The sequence below is a fragment of the Haliotis asinina genome, chromosome 16 (assembly GCF_037392515.1).
Source record: "Haliotis asinina isolate JCU_RB_2024 chromosome 16, JCU_Hal_asi_v2, whole genome shotgun sequence".
NCBI classification, from domain to species: domain Eukaryota; kingdom Metazoa; phylum Mollusca; class Gastropoda; order Lepetellida; family Haliotidae; genus Haliotis; species Haliotis asinina.
The window spans coordinates 46,527,747-46,551,619 of record NC_090295.1 but is presented as its reverse complement, the minus strand read 5'-3'; the positions used below and the strand labels follow the sequence as shown (position 1 = coordinate 46,551,619).

The 23,873-nt window shown below is 41.8% G+C and overlaps 1 protein-coding gene across 1 annotated transcript in view; it reads right to left on the bottom strand.

Annotated features, from left to right (window-relative positions):
* Window positions 1–23,873, bottom strand: part of LOC137268965 (uncharacterized) — a 106,949-nt gene that overhangs the window by 18,012 nt on the left and 65,064 nt on the right. The window contains exons 80-113 of the mRNA XM_067803589.1: window positions 23,507–23,663; window positions 22,620–22,846; window positions 21,021–21,183; window positions 20,136–20,361; window positions 19,426–19,642; window positions 18,699–18,920; window positions 17,777–18,086; window positions 17,121–17,356; window positions 14,091–14,274; window positions 13,455–13,578; window positions 13,201–13,295; window positions 12,712–12,897; window positions 12,300–12,480; window positions 12,002–12,171; window positions 11,206–11,333; window positions 10,709–10,952; window positions 10,027–10,198; window positions 9,237–9,480; window positions 8,495–8,612; window positions 7,910–8,082; window positions 7,343–7,502; window positions 6,745–6,942; window positions 6,345–6,587; window positions 5,671–5,830; window positions 5,046–5,281; window positions 4,618–4,748; window positions 3,738–3,891; window positions 3,339–3,560; window positions 2,649–2,742; window positions 2,207–2,327; window positions 1,754–1,899; window positions 1,479–1,612; window positions 977–1,252; window positions 474–749 (exon numbers count right to left, since the gene is read on the bottom strand). Coding sequence (XP_067659690.1) covers window positions 474–749; window positions 977–1,252; window positions 1,479–1,612; window positions 1,754–1,899; window positions 2,207–2,327; window positions 2,649–2,742; window positions 3,339–3,560; window positions 3,738–3,891; window positions 4,618–4,748; window positions 5,046–5,281; window positions 5,671–5,830; window positions 6,345–6,587; window positions 6,745–6,942; window positions 7,343–7,502; window positions 7,910–8,082; window positions 8,495–8,612; window positions 9,237–9,480; window positions 10,027–10,198; window positions 10,709–10,952; window positions 11,206–11,333; window positions 12,002–12,171; window positions 12,300–12,480; window positions 12,712–12,897; window positions 13,201–13,295; window positions 13,455–13,578; window positions 14,091–14,274; window positions 17,121–17,356; window positions 17,777–18,086; window positions 18,699–18,920; window positions 19,426–19,642; window positions 20,136–20,361; window positions 21,021–21,183; window positions 22,620–22,846; window positions 23,507–23,663 — 6,328 coding nt within the window. The remainder of the gene's footprint in view (window positions 1–473; window positions 750–976; window positions 1,253–1,478; window positions 1,613–1,753; window positions 1,900–2,206; window positions 2,328–2,648; window positions 2,743–3,338; window positions 3,561–3,737; window positions 3,892–4,617; window positions 4,749–5,045; window positions 5,282–5,670; window positions 5,831–6,344; window positions 6,588–6,744; window positions 6,943–7,342; window positions 7,503–7,909; window positions 8,083–8,494; window positions 8,613–9,236; window positions 9,481–10,026; window positions 10,199–10,708; window positions 10,953–11,205; window positions 11,334–12,001; window positions 12,172–12,299; window positions 12,481–12,711; window positions 12,898–13,200; window positions 13,296–13,454; window positions 13,579–14,090; window positions 14,275–17,120; window positions 17,357–17,776; window positions 18,087–18,698; window positions 18,921–19,425; window positions 19,643–20,135; window positions 20,362–21,020; window positions 21,184–22,619; window positions 22,847–23,506; window positions 23,664–23,873) is intronic.

Genomic DNA, 23,873 nt, shown 5'->3' with positions numbered 1-23,873 from the left:
CGATGATACCCACGGAAACGTGAAGTCATGTATATATACACTATGACAACAGAGAAGGGTTACGTCGGGACCGTAAGTTTAGTCTGGTTTATACAGCAATCCGAGAAAGTCAGAGTCGGAGTTGGACAGGGTGCACTGTATTCTATATAAATCATATAGAAGCAACAAACTGGAAAAAATATAACAATATACACTCATACACCGTTGTGTGGACCCTGACGTGCCAAACGCACTGTTGTCTCGAAATATTTTAGCAGGACCTTTCGACTTCCACACTCTGTTGTTTGACAGTATGCTGACCGAAATTAGCTCAGATTTTGCTTGGGTGTATAATAGTCTTTGAAAACGCCCTGATCAAGGTTTCACACAGTGTAATACAGAAGGGGCATATGGAAGTGTTCAATTTCCTTCCTTATGTCTGCTTTTGAAGAAATATTACTACAGATGGTTTTACAAAGATGTTCAGGTCTCACCAGAGACACCTCCATCAAAGCCAACAGAGAAGCCATTGGATGTGACGTCAGTCTTCGACCCGGAACGACTGTGTGCTCTGACAGTGAAGTAATACATTGCCGTGACTGGAGTGAGGTCAAGGTCGTAGAAGGTGACAGTTTTGTTAAGGCCAACGTTGACAAACGGCACGACGTTGTCACGTGTTTTGGGGAAACGGCGGTCAGTTCCAAGGGCCACCTCATAGAAAGCGACGTCTTGGTTGGAGGATTTCTCTTTCTCCTCTTCAGGAACATTATCTGGAATGGCAAACACCTCATTGATTACGAATTCGAAAACACATTAAGATACATATTACTTTGTGTATTTTTATCATGCCACTTTCTGTTACAACCTGAATCTGTATCTGAATCTTTTTCCGAATAAATATTCATGACGGTCCCTTTTCAGTGACCTGTTTGACGTCCTTAATCGGTGACAGACTGAATCTCTAACTACTTTACATTATACCTGCATATTATCTCACCTGCTTTTATTCCATTTGATACCTCGAACGCGTTGCCATCGCTACCAAATTTGTCCCAGTTGGCGCTGACTTTGCTTCTAGTTCGGAGGAACTGAAGGTCAAATCCCACGACATCTCCATCGTTGACCTGTCCAGGCACCAGAGGGTCATCCTCGATGGTGATGCCGTTCGATCTGATAGTGTAGCTATAGTCCATTGCGTTGGTCACCCGTAGGTATTGGTAGTAGCGTTCAATGTTTTGCATGCTCAGCTGGTCGTTGACACCATCAGTTCTTCCTGGAAATGCAAGACAACCAATAACATCCTGCTTAGCATTAATGTCTATGATTCCGCACCATAGCACACTAATATATATACTGCTGATTAACATATTTCAGACACATAGCAAACTTATTTCCGTCTAGTCATCGAATGAATGATTTTAGAAATGTATGTAAATTTATTATTACATAAGGGCTCCAGAACACATCTGATAATTGCCATCTGATATTAAAACTCCCACCCTCTGTATTAAGGTACTCCTGTACCCTCAGCCCGTCAGCCCTTTGTATTGCCCACTCGTACTTGACCACTGGACACGGGTCCCCGGACACGTCCCACTTGGCCCCCATTCGGGACAGACTTGTCTGGAAATCACTGCAGAGAAACAAGGTCAAATACTAAGTGGATGATATATATTTACAACGGGCGATTTTTCAATTAATCTTTGAGCTTTTGCTGTCATGGTCCTGAAGCTGACACATGCAGCTCCACACTATGTTCACAATCAATACTCACAGATCACCATCATGGCTTTCACCATCCCAGATTCCAACATGCGTGAGCGGTTCCAAGCCCTGGCTGAGGTAGGACATGTATATTCCGTTAGACGTGGATACTGTGCTGAGACCAGCTCCATTGGTAGCTTTCACCGTCACGAATATCTGTTGAAATTCATTATCAGATGTTGCACAAATGTCGACTTGTATTTTCCCGTTTATCCTAAAAATGCTAATAATAGCTAACATAATGTGCCATGCACACTTCAATATGACTCCAGTATAATAGTATGGCAATCTATCCACTCATTAGTTGATACATGGATCAGTGCCAGTTAAGTCCATTGTAATGTATTGAGGAAAATATATAGAAATACGTTCTGTATTGTGTGTACACAACCATTATCATATGCTGGTTATCGTACAACAATCCAACACTATAACTAATTCAAGAGTCCAAGAGTTCTGTCACCTGTCTCACTCCCTTCAAGATTAGACCTGTGATCGACAGGTATCTCTTTGTGAGGTCATCAGTCTCAAAGAACCCCCGGAGTTGTCCCCCACCAGGTGAAGTGCCAACAGCTATCTCGTACCTGAAGAAGCCAAAACATCGAAATCAGAAGAAACAACAAAAGGCCTTTTATACGTAAACATTCAGATGTCCGAGAAGATATGTACTTTAATACAGGCTTGTAACACACAAGGCTTACATCTACTCTGCCACATGGATAACAGTTTTCAGCCCTACTATATAACATGTAAAGGCGCATCACTGATTGAAAACAGGACAATAACGTACACATCCATATTGTCGTCCTGTTTTCGATCACGTCGGTATATTTCTGTGATACACCTTTTCATGTTATATACTATACTTTACATGTTATATCTCAATCATGCATTTCTTTACATACTTGACAATCTGTGTTTCTTCATCGTTGAAGGCCTGCCAGGCCACGTTGACAGTAGACAGAGACTCCTGACATACGGCGTCTATAGCCAGGCAGTCTGTGGATGTACAGTTGTACAGGATGTACACTTGTAACACATGACGTACCTGATCGTGCAAACTGTGTAACACATGACGCAACTGATCGTGCAAACTGTGTAACACATGACGCAACTGATCGTGCAAACTGTGTAACACATGACGTAACTGATCGTGCAAACTGTGTAACACATGACGCAACTGATCGTGCAAACTGTGTAACACATGACGCAACTGATCGTGCAAACTGTGTAACACATGACGCAACTGATCGTGCAAACTCTGTAACACATGACGTAACTGATCGTGCAAACTATGTTCATATATGTTCATATGACGAGGTTAATAATTTTTATGAAGCAGGTGATCAGCTTCCTTCCTTGAAAAATCATTGTTCTGGACATGAACGATGTTCTTTTGCATTTTTTCTTTTTCATACTGTTTCTTTCTTTTCAGCATTTTTCACACATTGTGACTAATTCCTTAAATGCAGCAGAACATGGAAAGCGACCTCTGCATTTATCAATATTGAAAGCTGTTGATATACATGATGGACTGCCATGCCACAATGTAGATAACTTAGAAAACGCAGGAAAGACACAAGGGTCATATTAACCTTCCTCTGTGTCACACTTGTAGGTGTTCAGTTTCTCCGTGATGATGTCGTCGGTGACGTTGATGATGTAGACAGACTTCAACTCCACCACAATTCCCGCAGTCGGAGGGGTGGTGTCCACGTTGATGGCGTTGGAGATTCTTGATGACGTCATTCCTACTTGGTTGATGGCCTTGACCTTGGCATAGTATCTCTGACCGTGGGTCACCTTATCAGTTAAGCCTATGAAAACGTCACTAATAAAATAGACTGTTTTCTATGAGATTAACTAACTTTATTTGACCACCTTTTTACATGGTGCCCAACATTAACTGGGAATGGAAACCCATAATTGCAAGAAAACGGTTTGAATATCATGTAATACAGTGTTTTACACACAGAAAAAATTATGCTTTCTACCTGAAACCAGATATTTGGCAGCATGTCCAGGCAGCTTGGCAGGTGCGATGACGTCCTCCAGACCCTCGTGGGAGCCAACAGAAAACTCAAACTCTACAACCTGACTCTCGGCGTCGTAGAACCCAGTCCACGTGCATTCCACTGCAGACCTCGGCTGTAAACATGTAGACAAACTATATGAAATCACTTCCTACACTCTTAGCAGGACTGGATATAAAACCATTAAATAGAATAATTAATACATCTTGATTAATTAATACAATATATTATACACGCCCAATGCTAGGACCAAATGGACAAATCAAGTCCATCATATGGAAATGTATTAGGCAATAATGATGTTAGAGAGCGAATCTTTCCAGCTGCACTCGGTCTGTAGATCGATACTAAGCAAGGCAAACTGTGGCCGAAACCATGAACAGTGATGTCGAGTTTGACAGGTTGATCCTGCTTCCTGCTTGACAAGTATTAGATGAGCCACGACCTGACAAAATGACCCAGATTTGCATATATGAGAACTCCATATTCTTTTTGAAACAAGAGGGAAACAAGTTGTCGTCTACATTTTGAAAAAAATCCGTGTTCTAGTGAGAATCGTGTCGTGATGGCGTTTCACTAAACGACATCGCTCTACGAGATACGTGTTAAACAGTATCCGCGATCAGCATGTATTGCACGTGCTTAAACGCCATTCTACCTGTAGCAAACAAGTGTATTCTTCCAGTTTATTTGCCCCGCCTGCTTCTCCCAAACGCCTGCTTCAGTGCGCTGGCTCACCTAATACTTTTCAATGAGTATATGGGCGGCTTTCATAACAAGCACGAGGCATACAATCTGACCTGATTCGGATCTCTCCCAGTGAACTGTTTTTTCACCATACCTGAATAAAGCTTGGACATGTCACTATTCCCTTCGTTGGAGGTGAGATGTCAACCACGAGGTAAGGGGAGATAATACTTGCGGACAACCCAAGTTCATTTTCAGCTGTCAGAGTCAAAATATTGGGTTTTCCTGAAACATATTATTGGTGTAATTATTCTGACAGATGAACATGTTTACTGTGCAATGTGCAGATGAACATAAAACACTAAGTTTTATGTAACCTGGATTGTTTTTTTCATAGAAGTCAACGTTCTTGTGAAACAAGAAGACATTGGAATCCTGGGTGATGTGAAGACTGTTTCATGGTTTGCCGTTTCTCACGCATGTATATATTACCGCAGTTAGTAATTCATACTGCGTTAGCAATATCATCATACAATCAACAAATTTCATCATCAATTGGTCAACGTTAAAATGAATTCTTACCATCAGTTGTAGGTTTGATGCCAGTGGGTAGCGCCCCCTCGCCGGTCAGCAGGATGTCCACCTCAGTCCTGGGCTGGACATCCTCCCCGTGGGGGTAGGTCCCCACGGAGTAGTACATCTTCTTGACTGGACTCTCACTGTCTGCTACCCTCCAGGAAGAAGCGATGGAGTCCACCTCACTCTGGTACAGTATCGTGGTGGATGTCAGGCCGCTCTGGTTGTTCCCAGAGCCATAGCTGAGATGGAGCAAGAACAAAGCTTAGTTCATTTGCATAGTTTTCGGAGACCCACGGTGGAAGGTGTCAGCGGTGAGAGAAACTCGACCTATGATTAGTCAGCGTACGCTGCTCCTGGGGCCCATTGCTTTGAGTGTTCTCCGTACCACAGCAGTGACAGCAACAGGAACAATGCTTAGTTGAGATAGATAGCTTCACATACTACATTGATGTGGTTTTTCTGTAAGTGAAGCGTTATCCATGTGAAAGAAAGTGTCCTCAAGGTTCATAGAACCATCCCTGCAGGGAATGATAAAAAAATTTTTTTCACAGACGTGATGTTTTACGTGCCTGTTATTATCCACACTTGAATACGTAGTGAATAATGAATTGTATAAGTTGATGTTTACCTTTCCATGTTGATGTCAGGAGGCGTGATATCAACGGTAAATCCATCAGACGTGGCCTCCAGGATGTTGCCACCGTTGGTGATGCCTCGGACTGTGGTGTAGTATGTTGTGCCGGGTGACAGCGGGAGGACAGCCTGGCCAAAACCCATGCTGGCGATACCTGGACAGTATGTTGTGATATGCGACATGCCATTCTTGTATTATAATAATCGAAAAAGACTTTAAAAAATCACATGATGTACATATAGAAAATCTCACCCTATTCTTTAATGATATCATTTTTAACACATGATAAAGATACAATATCATCATATTTTTACTTTTATCAACAAGTGTTGTTATATTTGATGAAAGACACAGGGGTGAGATTGCCCTTCACTGATTTGAATGAACACGACACTGCCATTAGACTTACAGTGTAGTGATTTCTTAGCATTGTGACTTCATCAGGTTCATGACGTCAAAGCATTGTAAGTGCATCGTACAAAAAAAACGAGTCAAAACCATATTTTCTATCTTGGATGATAAATAGTATGTTTCCTACCAGCTGTTACCATGACGACAGTGAAATGTTTTGGAGGCGTCGAAGAAAGTCATTAAGATTGAATGTTTTCAGTTTTTTTGTTTGGAAAATAATTTGAGAATGAGTATGTGAGCTGAAATGTTCAACCCACCATTTCCAGGAACATTGGTCTCTGCTTCTTCATGTATGAGGCCCGCCATGATGAACGGTTGCACCTCCTCGCCACCAGGTGTCGTCCCTACCGCCCAGTCATAGTACGTCACACCGTGCTCGTGGCTCTCGAACTCTGCAAACTGTACCGTCACAACTCCCGTGTCTTTCTGGTAGTCAATGTCGCTACCGATGCCCATGAAGTCAGTTCTCTCGGTGGAGTCGGCGCCGTCAATGACAATACCTTTTGTATAGAGATTCATTTCAGTGTTAATGTATGTGAAAAGTGACGACATCATGTTCCTAAATGTTCTTTCAAAGACCTATAGTCAGGACGTTTTCGTCCATGATAAATACGACGAAGAAGCTGATGACAAACATACACAACTGAGGATACATACCCGCTTTGTCTTGGTCAACGACCCGGATGGGGTTTGACGTGATGACGTCACTGGTGAGACCAGCTCCATTGCTCGCCTTCACAGACACATAGTAAACAGGGGTCATCGTGTCAAGGTCGGTCACGGTCAAAGTCAGCCCGTCCATGTATTTGTCTCTGTCAGAACCGAAGTCCTTCCAGTTTAGGATATCAGTTCCACCTGAAAAATAGGTAAGTAGGTGAAAAGGAATACTCTGATATAAACACCGAAACCGCACACTTGTACAGCGACCTTCAAGCACGCGAGCGTGTCTGTCCAAGTGCAAATCCGGTTTCATAATGTAATAACATTCAAGGAGGGCATGGGGACACCCCAGTGGTAAACCGTTCGCTCGTCACACCTGGGTTCTGGGTTCTATTCCCACAAATACCTACTGAACCTACGTTGGTATGACGTAACTAGGGAGTCAAACCATAGACCTTTAATTCACATACTCTACTGAACTACACAGTTTGGAAGTTTTTTGTTTTTTTGTAATTTAGTCACGAACATTCTTGGCATATCTTTTATATCGGCTTCATTAGAAACATTGTGTGATTAATATCCGAAGAACATAAACCTTTAGTGGTTCCAACTGCGACCACGTACGACTTGATGCCACTCTCATGGTCCATGGCAAACCACGTGGCCTTGATACCGCTTGGGTCAGATTGGATAACGTAACCATCAATCAACTCTTCTTCACTGCCAGAGAAAATGCCAACGTAGATCCATTTCATCTGTACCAACAAGAATGGGTTGTGAATCTCTTATGAAATCTTCAATGATAAAACAGACATATTTTCGTAACAGCTGTCTGATACCTTTAAATATCTAACACAAAATTCTAGACTAGGTATCCTGGGTCTCAAGTCAAAGCTTTGGTATAGTCGTAATTCTATGATAAAGTATAGAGTTACGACAAGTCGTAATGTTTTGTGAATCGGGACTCAGAATCTCAGTGCGATAAAGCAGCGTAGGTGTCACGTGACATGAACTGGGAACCTGGCTCACCCACTCATTCATTTAAAAGTCTGGACTGTGGCCATCTGATTGAGCTACCTCATATGCAAATTTAGTTTGGGTAAAGCACTATAATCGGCGTCTTGTATAATTTTAAGAAAAATAGACTTCATATTTTTTTTACCCGAGGTGGAGTGTTATCAATAAGGACGCCGTTTGTGTCGTAGATGGCTACGGCCCCGGCTCTGTTGACGGCCCCGACTCTCACACTGTACTGTGCGCCCGGCCGGAGACTCAAGCCCGACTGACTGAGACTGGTGATGCTGCCGTCACTGGAGGTCGCCCAACCTTCTGAACCTGTTTCCATTTAAGTAATAGTTGTGTATAGTAAAATATCATTCTGTGGTGCACAGGTGCACGACTAAACGTGTCGTGAATAAAAGACCTTCTGAAACTAGTCCAGCTGTCATGTACTTTGAAACAGATGCTTTCCTTAGCAGCACCAGGATTCCTCAGGGTTTTTGTTCCATCATATTCCAACATATTCGTACCTTACGGTTCAACCTAATTTATCTCCGGCCTAAAATGATACATACTATTATCATGATCTAACTATTGTTCCAGTGAAATCATTCGCTTCCGTAGGGTCTTGAATACCATCGTGATGTAAATAGTCATAAACGTTTCAGAGCATGTGGCATCCTTTGCAAGGCTGTTGTGTATAATCCACAACCACTGATCGTGCATTTGACATAAAAAGACAACTAACCTGGATATATCTGATGTTTTGACCCGTGGTAAAGCTCATACACCTGATATTTATAATGATCCAACCCAGACTCGGGATCTTGAAACTGAAAGTTGGCTTCAACAGTAGTTCTGGATGTCTGCAAGTATACGGTGAAGTGTAGCTGAACTAGAGTCTGGGTGCTCTCATCGTACAATAATAATCAAGCCATTCAACATATTCGTTTTGTTGCCAGTCACAAATATGAAGGAGCTCAAGATACATTGAGTTTATAGAAGAACACGACTCTGGGTGTATTCCTGCACAATTCAAGCTAAAAGGGTACACCAGATGTTCTCGAAAATGAGTGAGTTTAGCTTTACGCTGCAGTCAGCAATATTCCAGCTATATGGCGGAGGTCTGTAAATAATCGAGTTTGGACCAGACAATCCAGTGATCAAGAACATGATCATCGACCTGCGCAATTGGGAACCGATGACATGTGTCAAAAAAAGTCAGCGAGCCGGGCCACCCGATCCCGTTAGTCGCCTCTTAGGACAAGCATAGTCGCCTTTGGTGGAAAGCATGGGTTGCTGAAGAGCTATTCTACCCCGGATCTCCGCATCTTTGACCTTTACATGTCAAGAACACACCCAACACGTACCATTTGTTCAAAAGTTACTGAAGTTATACCTATGAGGCCAAACCAAACTGGAAGTATATTGTTGAATGTATGTATGATCCATGTTTTATCATTACAGGTGGTATCCCGCCACATCCTCACCTGGTAGTCCGTGTCTTTGTTCTGTTCACGTCCATCACCGAGGAACACCATCCTGGGCGGCGTGAGATCCACCACAAACCCATCTGTTGTCTGTTCTACAGAACCCAGGGCGTTGTTGATGGTCTTCAGCTTCGTCTTGACAATGTCCTGATGGTTCAAGTGGAAGTTGTGCCACTCGATCTGACTGACGTCCTTGTCCAGAGTGTTCCAGTCTCTTAATATCTCAAATTCTGACGACAGCCCTCTGGAAAACACATTTTCAATAGAGTGATGTTCACGAATATGTCCATATCGTAACTCCGCTGAAGAAGATGAAATTGACTTTTGTTTGCTACCTTTATGCTGCGTTGAGAAAACGACATATATTAAATAATTAATAAATATTAAATAATTATACATGAATATATCCTTCGAATGACTATTTTCCCATTTTATCTCCTAGAAATGAAAATGTACTGTGTAATATAGCGCTTTATCTACGACATGCTGCTTTCCGCAGACTAAACGTCATATATGAAGTGTAAATTGTTTTATGAAATACTGCTATATGTATACTTGCATTATTTGTATATTGGCCCGAGGCCCTAAGAATAATCAACACCCTTGACATGACTTTAGCATATGTTGTAAGTCAAACTGAATAGTTGCAAAGTTCACGCTGTAGTCATATTTACAATCTCATAATTTTTCAAAACTGATTTTTCACTCTTAAGGTGCGATGCCTGAACTATCAGTTTCTGGAATAATGTATTCATTGTTACTCTTGTATACAGGTATCCTTGCAACTTACTTTGCTCTTAGTATCTGTACAGCATACTCTCTTATGTTAGACTCGGGGTCACTGTGGTTCCTCCACTGAGTCCCAACTGTGGCAACGTGGGTACTGAACTCAACGTCGACAAACCTGTCCCGTATACCATCAACAACATCGCCCGGTACAGGGGGAGTCAGATCCACGATCACTGGAAAAAGAGTAAATATTCCAGTCATGTCTCAGGGTGTTAGTGGAATGGAGGGGAGGGAATTAATGGTGCTAATAATCTTTTGGGCAATCCAGGTATGGACGCAGTTCTTGACAGGTGAGGAAACTTACTCAAATAGGTGGCAGCAGAGAGTCATCCTGGTCGCACTTAGTGAGCAAGGGGTGGTGGGGTAGTTGAGTGGTTAAAGCGTTCGGTCGTCACGCCTAAACTAACAGTTCGATTGTGAAAAGTGGCTTAAAATAATACACATTTACAACACATCTGGACATTTGGATCAAATTCTATCCGGGGAACACTAATATAAACGTGAGAGAAGCTCATGATTATTGTCGTCCATAGCCAGTATCCATACAAATTATATTTTCCTGCCTAGTGACCTATGAACGTAACACTTGCACCTTGAGACATAAAACCATGTATTTCCATGACGTAACCTTTTACACTTCCCCTTCTGTATGTAGCTTCGATATAATTGCCTCACGTTATTACCTCCATCTGACACTACCGAGACGTTCAGCTGTTTGTGACCCGCATTGAACGCTGTGATGTAGAATCTGTAGGTCTTGCCGTGTTCGAGTCTTTGGTCAGAGCCAAGCTGGACACAGGTCTCATGGGTCTTATGGTCCAGGCTGACCAGCTCGGAGATCGTTGCATTTGTGTCATCAAGAACCGACACCTCGTAGTGAGAAATACCCGACTCAGGATCGTAGAAACCAAACCAGTTTGCGCAGATCTGGAATACAGAGATCAGGTCTCACTTTAAAAGGAATACCATCCTTGGGAACATGGAGCCTAAACAGTTTGCACAGATCTGGAGATCAGGAGTCATAATAGATAAAATATATGTTGTTTTGTTAAAGTCATGGACATTAGTAGTGCTTTAAGGGTTCCTGGGGGATGTATATTCGGTTAAATGTAATAATAATTATAGTTACAGTCAACTACTAGTATTTACATAGTGAACTTTATTAGAAATACAAATCTACCTTATCAGCATCCTTGGTAAATTGGAGGTCATGTCTGAAGAAGGGTCCGTCGTACACAATGCCTGGTTCAGGAGGAGACGTGTCCACTATGATTGGGTGGTCGGACACGCCCACTTTCATCAAATCAACTGTAATACAAAACTGATGCGTTATTGTGTAATATGTCAAATGATACATGTGTCTATAATCCATAATGTCTCAAGATGATATGCTGCACCGTCAGCAACATATCCTTAGAATACGACAGTGACAGAAGATTAATATGTTGGAGTAGTAGATGTGCTGGACACCACGGTTTTCAAATCACGGAGGCCGAAGTTCTTAGATGGAATATATTATATGTATTGTTTTGCCTCGAAGCGAAAGTTTACTGCGATACCACTAGACTATTTCCCATACTGGAGAATAAACAATATATATGAAAGTTGTTGTTGGAGTTACACATCGAGATCATGACAGTAATGCCAAGCAGATTTTATTGACCAGCGGCATGTTCTCTGCATGCTATGTATGTGAGGTTAGCTAGCACCAGCAATACATTCGGAACAGCAATAGTTTAGTTTAGACAAATCTTCAATTATATTTTCATCATCACGACACATAGTCTCATTCATGGTTCACGGCTTAAATGCAGACATCAGCTCCACAGTTTATCTGAACCTAGCCACTGATGTCACCCTAATGTTACCAGCTGTTACTAATCATTGTTGATGATTCTGACTTTAATCTACACAGGACCTCCGGAGTTCGTGGTGACGTCGCCACCAAGCTTCCAAATCTCCAAGTTATAACTCACCATTGTTGATTACCCGGACTTTGATCCACACCGGAGTTCCACCCGGAATCTGGAACTGACGGGTGATGTCGCCATCATTGTGAGAGGATCTCTGCCAGTCCATGTGATGACAGTCACGTGTGGTCCGTCCCAGACACAAATCTGCTTCTCTGATGTCTGAATGTGGGTCACTGTGAAGAATAATTGTCATCAACAGATATCTAACCGGCGGTAACAACCACGTCGTTCCAGTTTGATCGGAGTTTTTACTACACCGAGCTAGACAACATTTCAAATATATACGTCAAGACATTACTACCTGGCGTTGTACTGCGCATTAATGAAGAAGGTGTCTTCATCGTAGGAGACGTTGTAGATTTCATATATGAGTGGTGGTGAGTTATCCACCACGAGCGGGGTGGTGTGGCAGATTGTTGTCGCAAGTGGACCTCCATACTCAACCTTGTTCAAGGCCCTCAGTGTGATGTAGTACTTCCCATCTGAAAGATGACAACTGACTGAGTGAGTCTTCTATAGAGGCTGATAGATGTCTAATGCATACCGTTACGAAGTATAATTGTGTTTCATACTATTCTGAAAAGTGGTTGTAAAGCGCGGACCTGTTCATACTTACTTCTACCTTTTACTTCCAGACAATAACACATCAAGGGCCTGCTGTATTTATGTTTTTGAATGGTCTTATGTTTAAACATTCTATTTTTCGGTTTTACCAGGGAGAGGGTCATATGGAGCCGGTATGGGGGAGATGAGGCCAGTGTGGGTCCACTCTGATTCGTCAAAGAGGTGCTTGTGAGGGTCATGATGGGGGTGAATCAACTCCTCGCAGATTTGTGTCCCAGCTGTCAAGGAGTAGCCATGTATGCCCGTCTCTTTGTCCATGATGCTGTCCCAGTTAGCTGTAACAGTTTTGCAAACATAGAATCGTCATAACAAAAGACGCGATAGTTTCTGAAGGATGGGTTGAGGCTGATGTCAAGAAGAAACATGTACAAAATGTATTACCACACATGACAAACGTACACATTCAAAGGCCAAAACAAAAACGTGTCCAGATATGCTTAATAATGTGTACAAATACATATTTGTATGCTTGTCTAGAGAACACGTTAGGGCAGGTAACAGGTCAAAATCATTCTAGAATGAATGCCACATTTAATCAGATGTACCAGTCCTCGAAACAACGGACCTGTTTCACCAACCTGATATGTATCTGGTTGCTCTGGTGTATAGGAGATCAGTAAGGGGTTCGTCACCATTAAAAACGGTCTTTGACCCAGTGCCGTCGTGAATTATTCTGAAAAGGCAACGATACCTTGAGAATAATATTTTAAAAGTCCATTGTAACACACACATAACACAACTTTACACAACCATGACGCCCTGGATTTCAGAATAGAAGGAAAAAACACCGATATTTTTTTAAGAATGAAAGTTTTGTGGCTCGATATCTCACCTGTGGTTTTTTATCTGACTGTTGACACCTCGACACCTGACTTTCCAGTCCGGTCTGTCATCTGGAACCACACTCTCACACGAGGTCACCTCCAGGACATCCATGCTCACATTAGCCAGTGGACCTGAATCATTAGTTGAGATAAAGAATTTGAAAAGTCGTGGCACAACATCTGATTCAGATGTGTTATGTTCCTAGTCATTATGAAATACATAGAATGAAGTAGAACAAGAGTAAGGCATGATCAATATTGAATGTTAGGTAATAGGTGAACGTAAGGAACGGCACTAATTCAGTGATATGTCCCTAATACTATTCATAGCTATTCATGTTTGGTCCCACGGACAGTTCTTCCAGGCCTAGGTTGGTTGGTTGGTTGGTTTGTTGTTTAACCTGTATAATATATCAGGTATGGTCTTGGTCTGAAAACAATCGACAAGACAATCCAATGACCAATGGCCCAATAACATAAGCATAGATCTACTGGGATACGAAAACACGTGTCAACCAATACAACGAGACTGACCACCCGATATCGTTAGTCACCTCTTTCAACAAGCATGGGCTGCAGAGGACCAATTCTCCACAGGTGTCCAGGCCAAGGACACACTGACACAACAACTAAAAAAAACTTGCCTGGTTCGGGGGGTGTTAGATCCACCAAGACTCCCTTGCTATGGAGGAGGGACTCAAACTGGAGGACACTGACAAGGTAAAGGTTGAAGTAGTACATGGCCCCATGACGTAGAGACAGATCCTTGTAGATGAATTCATGGGCAAGACCAACTCCAAGCCTCTCATAGTGGGCATACCGGTCAGACTACAAGCAGAAAGAATGATGTATGGTTAGAATACATCGTACATGTTTCAAAAAGAACGCTTGACAAGTACCGTGATATTTCGCTGAAGACATGACTTTCCGTCATAAGTTGAGAAAACCATCCCTGATAGTTTGCTATCAAATCAACATTTTAACAAAAGAATATATAACGAGATTCATGCTTCCCTCGTATTTCTTCGTCTCGGTTCGTAAAAGGTTTCGTATCCAGCCTATTAGGCTCAGGTCGGGATTGTATTAAAGTATCGTGACAAAAAACTGACTGGCAGGTAATGAAATCAGAGAAAAGTTCGTTATCATGGATTATGATCGCCGGTGTGTGTTTTGCCACCAAGAATAATTACGCAGCTACACATATGATAACTGCTGACATACAGAACTGGCAATATGTTGTCATATGAAGGGGCGTTATTTAACGGTGGTGTAGAAAGCCAGCTCATACATCTGAGGTCTTTTACAGTATCCACGTGACTGGCCTCTACTGTTTTCATATATGGTCAGAAGTCACATTTACCAATAAATTACAATACTTATTATATTACATGTATATATAACTCGACATTCAGGATGTGTGCATCTATGCAAGTGATGCGGTGTTATGTTAGTGAACAGACACAGTCATGTAACAATGCACCAATTTCGTAAATGGACATGTTAAACATTTGCACAGAACGTTTTAACTGAGGAACAAACCCATAACAACTGCTAAGTTTTGGCTTGAACCTTAAACCTGAAGACATTCTGATTCCTCTTGTTTGCTGGATACTAGAGTCCGATGAAAGGATCATATTACTCAGGCCAAAATATGGATTAAAAATTTCAATCTCGGAAAAGAATCAAGTTAAAGTATGTAAATATGTATTGACGTTACTAAACAAACGAAATGCAAGAAATGAAACAATAACTGAAAGTTTCGTGATAGAGGCAATACGTGAAATGCTGGACTTCTACATAATTTGAAGGAAAGAAAATAAGGAAGAAACGGATATCGCTATCTGGACCAATGTGTTCCATACACTATCGATCTGATCCTTTTGGCATATCAATCAGAGATTCCGCTCACCTGGGCAAAACCAAAGGAACTGGAATTGGCCAAGAGTAAGTTAATCTTCATGAGTATCGATATTCAATGCTGTTTCACCGTTTAACCCAAATGAACAAAAAAACCGCTTCTTCTGTTTGATATTTAGTTCAAACTGACTCAGACATATGACTCAGAGTGACCAAAACTCTCTCAAGGCTGAATAACAAGAGTGATGACTTCAACTGACCTGTCCATATTTCCTTTTTTCAAAAACGTCATCCTTTTATGTCTGCTAATAACGACTTTTGTTGTACGATGGAGCATGCTCCACCCAATCAAATACCTGGCTGACAGGGGACAATGACCCGAGCTGACCTTGGGATAAACAACTTTCCCAGAGGTATCCTTAGACTCGTGTGGACAATATAAAACCTCCGAACAGTCCCCATTTCATTCTGACTTAAGTCACTAGAGAGAACACACGAATGCTCTTCGCTCTACTGATTGTTTACTTCAAAAAGCTGTTCACAGTGATATTCTGAGGTAAAAACACTTCGGCCTTGTGAAGCTATACAGCGAGTAGAAGAGGTGGTCGATAAACCGGTACAGTTTGAAGTCCTTTCCATCTCTACGAAGGCAAAGATTACCGATAAACCATGACCTCCTTTGACCGGGTTAAAGCGTCATTAGATACCCATCCACCGCGAGGAGCTCAAGCTTAAACACTCTTCTGTGAACCACTGGAGGATTGTGGCGAGACAGAGGCCATGACATTGCTGGGACTAGAGACAGACAAGACAAAATATCCTCGTGGGTACCTATGTACGGACCGTATCCCTCTTAAATCTCAAACACAGTTCCAAGAATGGCTGAGTCCTAGTCAAATGGTCCGGGAAGGATTTGTGTACGTAATCAGAGGGGACGCTTATAAGTATGTTCATTGCAGTGTCGTTCTCAAGAACTGGGACGTAGAGGATGGTCCTTGGGTTCAAACTGTTCGTATTTGGCCTCGGTAGGAGTACCTCAGAAAGGGGTGGTCTGTTGGGGTAGTCATGGATTTACATGTGTAAGAGTGTGATGTACAATGCCGTGGGTATTTGTGAGTATTTGAGATGACTAGATAACTGTGGATCGAAACCACACACTGCTCATTTATTCACACATGAGAAAGTCATCAGACTATATATATATGACTGTTCCTGTCATCGTTTGATGTTTTGTTCACTGTATAGTTATCTGAACTGCTACAAAGACTCTGCTTGACTTGAAATGATACACTCCATTATATGTTTCGGTATGAATAGTGGCTGATTGGTCCAAAACAAAGGTGTGACGTCATGGTGTGATGCTATCATGTGTCATTCGTTTCCCGAAGGGACGCGGTCATTGATCCCGGTCAGCGAGAGCCACATGGGAGATTTTGATAGTTTCTCTACGCTGATTGGTCCAAAATAATGGTTTGAGGTCATGGTGTAACATCATGATATCAAGCAGGATCCGTTTCCCGCGGGGTCCGTGATTAGTAACCCCTCGGTCAGTAAGAGTCACGCAGAATGTGTCATTCTTCGGGGTCCGCAGTCATTAACCGTGAGTCACTCCGTTAGCGTGTGTCACTCGTTTCCCACGGGGACGTCAGCCAGGTGTTTGCCCTCGGTCGCCAACAAAGTGTTCTCCAAGGTCATCGTGAGGTCCTAGTCTATAACTGATGAGGTAACACAGGTATTGATGACGTCATAAACAAAATTGCGGATCGAAGTCTATTTCAACCCTTATGCAACACCTCTCATGCTTACTCTATACTTACAATGAAGATTTTATGGTCGTGTCCTTCAATGCCCTCTAGCAGTTCACAGTGTCCACTGGGTCCATAGTCGTAGTTGACACTCATACATTTGGTCTCCGGGAACTTCATACACTCCTTCGCACACGACCCGGCGTGGTTCATATTGGAGAACTCGGCAAACACTGGGCCAATCAGCCGACCTTCCTTCAGACCAGTGAAATGTTTCAACGCTTCATGGCCATGCTGATCAGATGAAGCTGTGAACATCAACTATCATTTTACACATATCCCGCCTGTTAGATGTCATCGTAACAAGCCTACAAAACAGCGGGTCAACCATTTCTTGTATAAAAAGAACTGTATACTAGGTTGTAATAATGCACTGATATTTATGTAAACACTTTGAAAAACACGATAAAAATGAAGTCCTTTCATCAGTATTGCAAAAACTCACGATATTCTTGATTGCTTTTCTCTAATCTTGATTTCCGCGTTTTACATTTATCCCTTTCTTTGTTTATCTATGTTTATTCATAGCAAGTCATAAGCAATTCATTTATTTTTTTTTCATTTAATCATCTGCGTGTAGGGATGTAACTCAATTGGCGTTTTGTTTTGCTTTACAGAGTAGAACAGTTTATAACTGGATATCATATGACAAATTATATTTGCCGTACGGTCATAACGTGCATTGCTTCTATCTTTCAGGTTGACAGAGTTGTAGGCTACAATTTCATCTGCGTAGACTCCCCTTCCGAGGCCGACACCCAAGGAGGATTTAACCAGATCTGAATCTTCATACACCACCACGTCCCCTCTCAGCTCAGCTGGGTTACTGGTTGAACTGAAGCCCGCTGTCATTCTGCCACCAGGGGGCGTGACATCATAGGTGGGGATGCTGCAAGTCACGGCAGTTCTCGCGCCTGCGCTGTTCTCGCCATACACCGTGAAGTATACGGGAACACCGTAACCATTCTTGGAGAATCGCTTAAATGGATAATGTCATTAACTCAAAAATATCTCTCACAAATAGAGTTCTGAAATGTCTTTTTGCTACAAGCGTTCATCAATACGATTCTACTAAAATACTAGGCTAACGTGCACGCATGTGTGTGTGACCTCTTGTGGTTGTCCACACTTATTCCAAACGAGATACAATTCATTTTTCTTGTGAAAGGAAGTACGCCAATATCAACAATAAGCTGGGGCTCAACATCTCCAAAGCGCGTGGTTCTTCGCACTTTACATATGATGTAACATTTGCAATACAAATTCCGATGGTGAAGACGGGCTTAAATAATAGCCATGTGATTAATCAGTATAACTGGCTCACAAAAGCAGGGAAGATATGGTGTTGTCAAGAGGGCAGATTCCCTATTGAAAAACAAGTGAGATGACTCATGTTGTACAAAATCTGAGTTACTTTAGTTCAACACAAGAGTGTCTCGGGCAAGTGGATTTGTGTCTATGGTTTAATCATTTTTGAAAATGACTAAGGCTGGTTTTGTGCTCTTCAGAAAGGAAGAACTTACATGAACAGGGGATTCATTCCTCCGTAGGGGATGATAACAGAGCTATTCTCTTGCGTCGATTCCATACCTGAGTGATAATTGTAGATGGTCCACCAAGGCTGGATTTACTCAGCACATCACTGAGTCCAGGTTTGGTCCCAGCATCCACAAAGATCTTGACCTGACTCCGGTCATCCTGGGCAGCTATGGCTATCTCTACAGCCGGTTCTGTGTAGTCTCTATCGGGAAGTTGTCTCACCAAGCAGCTCCGTGATGTGGACACTGCTCTCTTCTTTCTGCCAGAACCTCCCTTTTAGAGACAGATAGATATACGTCAATCAGTTGTCCCTTGTGGAGTAAGTATAAGTAAATTCTTCTGATTATCTACCATTAAATGTTTGAACTGTGAAACTAGGAAAGCTTTAACAAATTGATCTTTGGTAACTCCAACATTTCAACATAGGAAACATAGATGTTCGGATGAATCATGGCGGAAGCGGCTTCAAAATGCATAAGCAAATGTTTGTTTATTGTCTAACGGCACATTCAGTAATGTTCATGCTATATGGCGGCCGTATGCAAGTAATGGCGTCATGCCCAGACATTCCGGTGATCATCATCTTTTTAGGCATTGGGGCACGCTGCCAAGAGTGAATCAGGTCAGCGAGCCTGACAACCCGACACTGTTAGCCAGTTTTTACGACAAGCATGGCTTGCTGAAGACCATTTCCAACCGGAATCTTCATGGTTAACATAAACAAATAAATAAATGCAGCACCTGTAGTTTACTTTCATATTAATGACTTTAAACGTACCGTATTGTCCACGTAGTTCAGGAACTGTGGTGGAGATTTGTCCTCCTCCTTCTTGCCTGTGTCTATCAGTCTCTTCCTTATCACCGGAGTGGCATATCGCCAGATAACGGCCTGGTACAATATCTTCTTGATTTTTACAAGCCAGAGATTGATCTCCAGTGTGACCAGTCCACGCAGGGTCATCTCCAGAGGAACCAACTCTATGTCCATCTTCAAACTAAACAAGGTCGCAAATGAGGCATAAAATTCCTTCGTGGTACTTTAATAACGTTGCAAGTAGTGTTAATATTTTAAAAAATGAGATCGCCGATACATCAGAACATGTTAATGTTCATACTATCTGGTAATATATGACAATACACTTCTTGTCACCGGCAACAACAAGTCCCCCTGGGATTATCTAAGTCATCGAGTCCATCGGGTGGTCATGTCACGAGTCATCGGTTCCCAATTCCGCAGATCGATACTCATGCTGTTGATAACTGGATTGTCTGGTCCAGATTCGATTTATAGCTGGAATATTGCTGAGTGTGGCATAAAACTAAACGCACTCACTCTCAGTCTGACAAACATTACAATATCATGCATTCTCAAACAGTACGCAACTTTATCACACACCGTATTTAGCATCTAGGTTGTGTAGAAGTATTTAATGAGAATCATCATGCGGCGTGCACACGTATTCGGTTTTTCATGCATATATATCTTACCTTAAATCAAGTGGGAACTTATAAAACCCTATTTCAGCCCTGGATGGGAACGCAACGTTCATGAGGTAGCCATCAAATCTCAGTTTGCCATAAAGTATAAATCCGATGCCAAGTTCTCCGTAGACATGGGCACTTCCATAAGGTACAACTTGACCGAACGCCGTCATGCCAAGGATCTTAGCTCCGACAACTATTCCCATTCCATAAGAGGCTCCAGCCCCAAACTCTGAAGATTGCAGAAGGTTTGATACATTAGATGAAGTGGTATATGCGCATACAACATGAAGTGATGTCGCGTGGTAATAACACATGTAAAACAGTTTCTCAAGTTTAAATGTATTTTGAAAGTCATTGAAGTTGAAAACAATATTCAGTCTATCAGTTTAATTTTAAAGCAGCTTGGAAAATGAGAAAGGCCACAGTAACAAAGATGGACTAATTCTGTGGACATACTACTTCTCTCTTGCAACTGACGTAAAGATTACGTGCGCGATGATGGTGTTTCTACGTGCATCTACATCGAAGGGTCACATGACCAGTCGGATGGGAAACGTGTACGCTACAGTACATACATTATAAATGAAAATGTATATGCACTGAACTGTCTTCCCAGTTCCATCCCAGGGGCTCCATGTCATTACAAGGCACTGAATTAACAAGTATGGTGAAGGATTCCATGTGCATAATCATTGCAATCATATGGTATGAGAACGACCGACCAGCGGAACAATTGGACACTGTCCTCAAATATCCTTTGACTATCTATATCGCTCTATAGTATAATTGAATCACTACCTTGACCAAGGGCAGGATCTACGCCATTTTGTGAAAGCTCGTGAGCTTACAGAATCAATCATGCTTAGCGTTTTCTAAACCCATGCTCACCAAAGGTCATGGGTACGATTCCTCCAATCAGGAAAAAATACTCGAAACTGAAGAAAGGTATGCTGCTTCTTGGTATACTGAAGTCACCTTGAAGGGTAATGTCAAAAGAGCTAAATGCGTTGGTTCCATCGCCGCTGATGATGGCATTAATGATATCTGAATACTGAAATCGAGAATGACATAAATATCAACGGAGAGCTGACATGTCAGGGAAAATAGCATTTCCTTATTGTGTAAAGTCGTACTTTTACTTTCTTAATTAGATCGCTGCCTATTGTGTTTGCGGGTTTCCTGATTATGGGACTGCGGGTTCGAACCCGGGATAGTACTAAAATGTGTACTTTAATATATTCCCACATATAGCATATGAACAGGCACAAGTATTGAGATGATATGTAAAGATGTTTCTCTCGATATATTTAGTGTCTGTATCACGAGAAACATCTACTGATCATATAGAGAGGGGAGAAAAGGAAATGTAAGTCTGGAACAGGATCGCAACCAAAATGACCTTGACAAAAATACAGATTCCTAAAACTGACATTGGCATTACTAATGTTTTGATGAAACGTTTCTGATTCAATTTCATGATCTTGGCCTTTCATATTCTAAGCCAAGTTTATTCCTCAAAGCTGTATGTGGAAGATCATGCAAGAATTATCACTGACGGTTAAAGGTCAAGGGTAGCCAAAACATAATTATACCATGACACATAAATGAATTGCTGATTGAGAAAGAACAAATAAACAAAATTATGAGCGTTTAATCAAATCGCAAATCAAAAGTGAAATATTTTGAACTTGGGTTTACTTCCCTGGAAACGAAGCAGCCACGATACCGAATCCAGTCAGAGCCGGTGGGTGTGCACCCAGGTGTAAAGAAGACTTTTCATTGGCCAATGGATCATTTGCCGATGCACTTAGCCGGCTCTTTGTTTACGGCTAATAAGCCTGATAGGTGTTAATTTCAAAATGCATGTGGTCAGAGATTGATGTTGTGCATTGCACGTTGTCACTAGTAGACAGACATATAGGTGTCAGTATACCTGACATTGAGTTTTCTCTGTAACAGAGGTTGACTATGGCAATCAACATGCTTTTGTTTATGAAACGAGTAGATTATTTGTGTACACAACCAAGATTAGACTACTGCTCATGAACTTATTCACTGTGCATGCGTTATAAGCGCAGGGCGGCATAGCTGTAGTAACCACTCTTTCCTCCAGCGCTGGGGTAAAGTTAGTGAATCGTTTGAACTCCGATTTCGCAGTTTTGTCATCGCGTTGTTTTTCAACTTAATAGGTCAAATTGGCCTTTTGATTATTTGTTTCAGCAAGTGCATACCAAAAGGTATCAGAATATTCGAAGTTGTGTTTTATGTTGCATGTGATCTTTAGTATAATCATAGCGAGTATTTGACAGCAAAAAAACTGACGTGACATCGTCAAATTCGAACAAATACTGGTGATAATGTTGGAGCTACCTTACATTAATACATATGAAGATCATTTCATTTTCGTATCTACACCTAGGAAACGGAATGTGATATATAACATTGATAATGGATAACTAATATCAACTAATATAACTGAAACTTTACCAGGGCAAGAGCCAGATCCCTCAGTTGTCTCGTCAGTCGAAGGGCAAGTTCAGGATCGATGTTCTTGGCATCAAACATGGCTATCATCTCCCCAATACTCATGTTGGCCAGTTTAGCACCAAGCAGCTCAAGTCCTTTCCCAGTCAGACCTTTCCCCACAGTGTAGGACTGGTCACCGCGGCCCAGGATGTCGGTGACCTGACCCAGGACCTTCATGATCTTTTCGCCTAGATGCACCAAGAACAGACCGAACGTGTGATGAACCACGAGACTCCAGCAAGCTCACGACAAGCTCAGCTTCACATGCTGAAGGAAGGACACAGCTACATCCGTGTCACGTGTCGGGATATAAATGTTGTGTACAGCAATATTCTGGACTTGACATTCGGGGTAACAGTTGTCACGAACTCATAGTATTGACACTGGTTTCCTATGATTTCTTTAATACTTTTTAAAATTATTGACCTTTCTGCTACAGATCAGATTTGAAAAGGTTCATAAATCTATCTGGTCTGGAAACATTCATCTACACGTCGTTTCAGTGAACATATGTAGGTACAGCTATAAATCCATGGACCATAACTAGACTCTGCATTCGGAGAATGAATAGTTGGTGAAGCAATGTCAATTACCACCTACGAAAAAGTAGTGACATATAGTGTATCGTATTAAATTATCTCATAGATTACATATGGGCTACTCTGATCTTGCCGAGGAAAAAACCCAACAATTTAGACAGCAATACAATACATATGACAGGGTGCATAAGAAACTAACCGCACTGAACATACAAACTACACATCATCTTACATCCCATCTGCGATATGTCTTTATTACTCGGAGATCAACATTTCAATGCATATTGCGTGACAAACCAACCCTCTCACCTCCTTCCATGCCGAGCACCACGTTCCCACCTCCGACCTCTCCTGAGTACAGAATGGTTCCTGGGTTGGCTATACCCATCTTTCTGATGGCACTCTTTGTGTTGGTTGCTGTGCCAGCATCATCTGTACGTGTGATCATCAGTGAGTTATCCTTCTTCTGGAAGTAGAGAGTTGTACTGCAATAAAGCTATAATTCAAAGATGCAATTTTGAACGTTGTTGATATTACGGTTTTTAACAAATTCGCTGTAAAGCATAAAATCTGGTCTGCATATTAAACACTCTATGAACTTTTAACTTCCATTCCGTAGGAAAACAACATTCATATACTACTGACAGCACACTCATTTCATCGACAAAGCTCTATT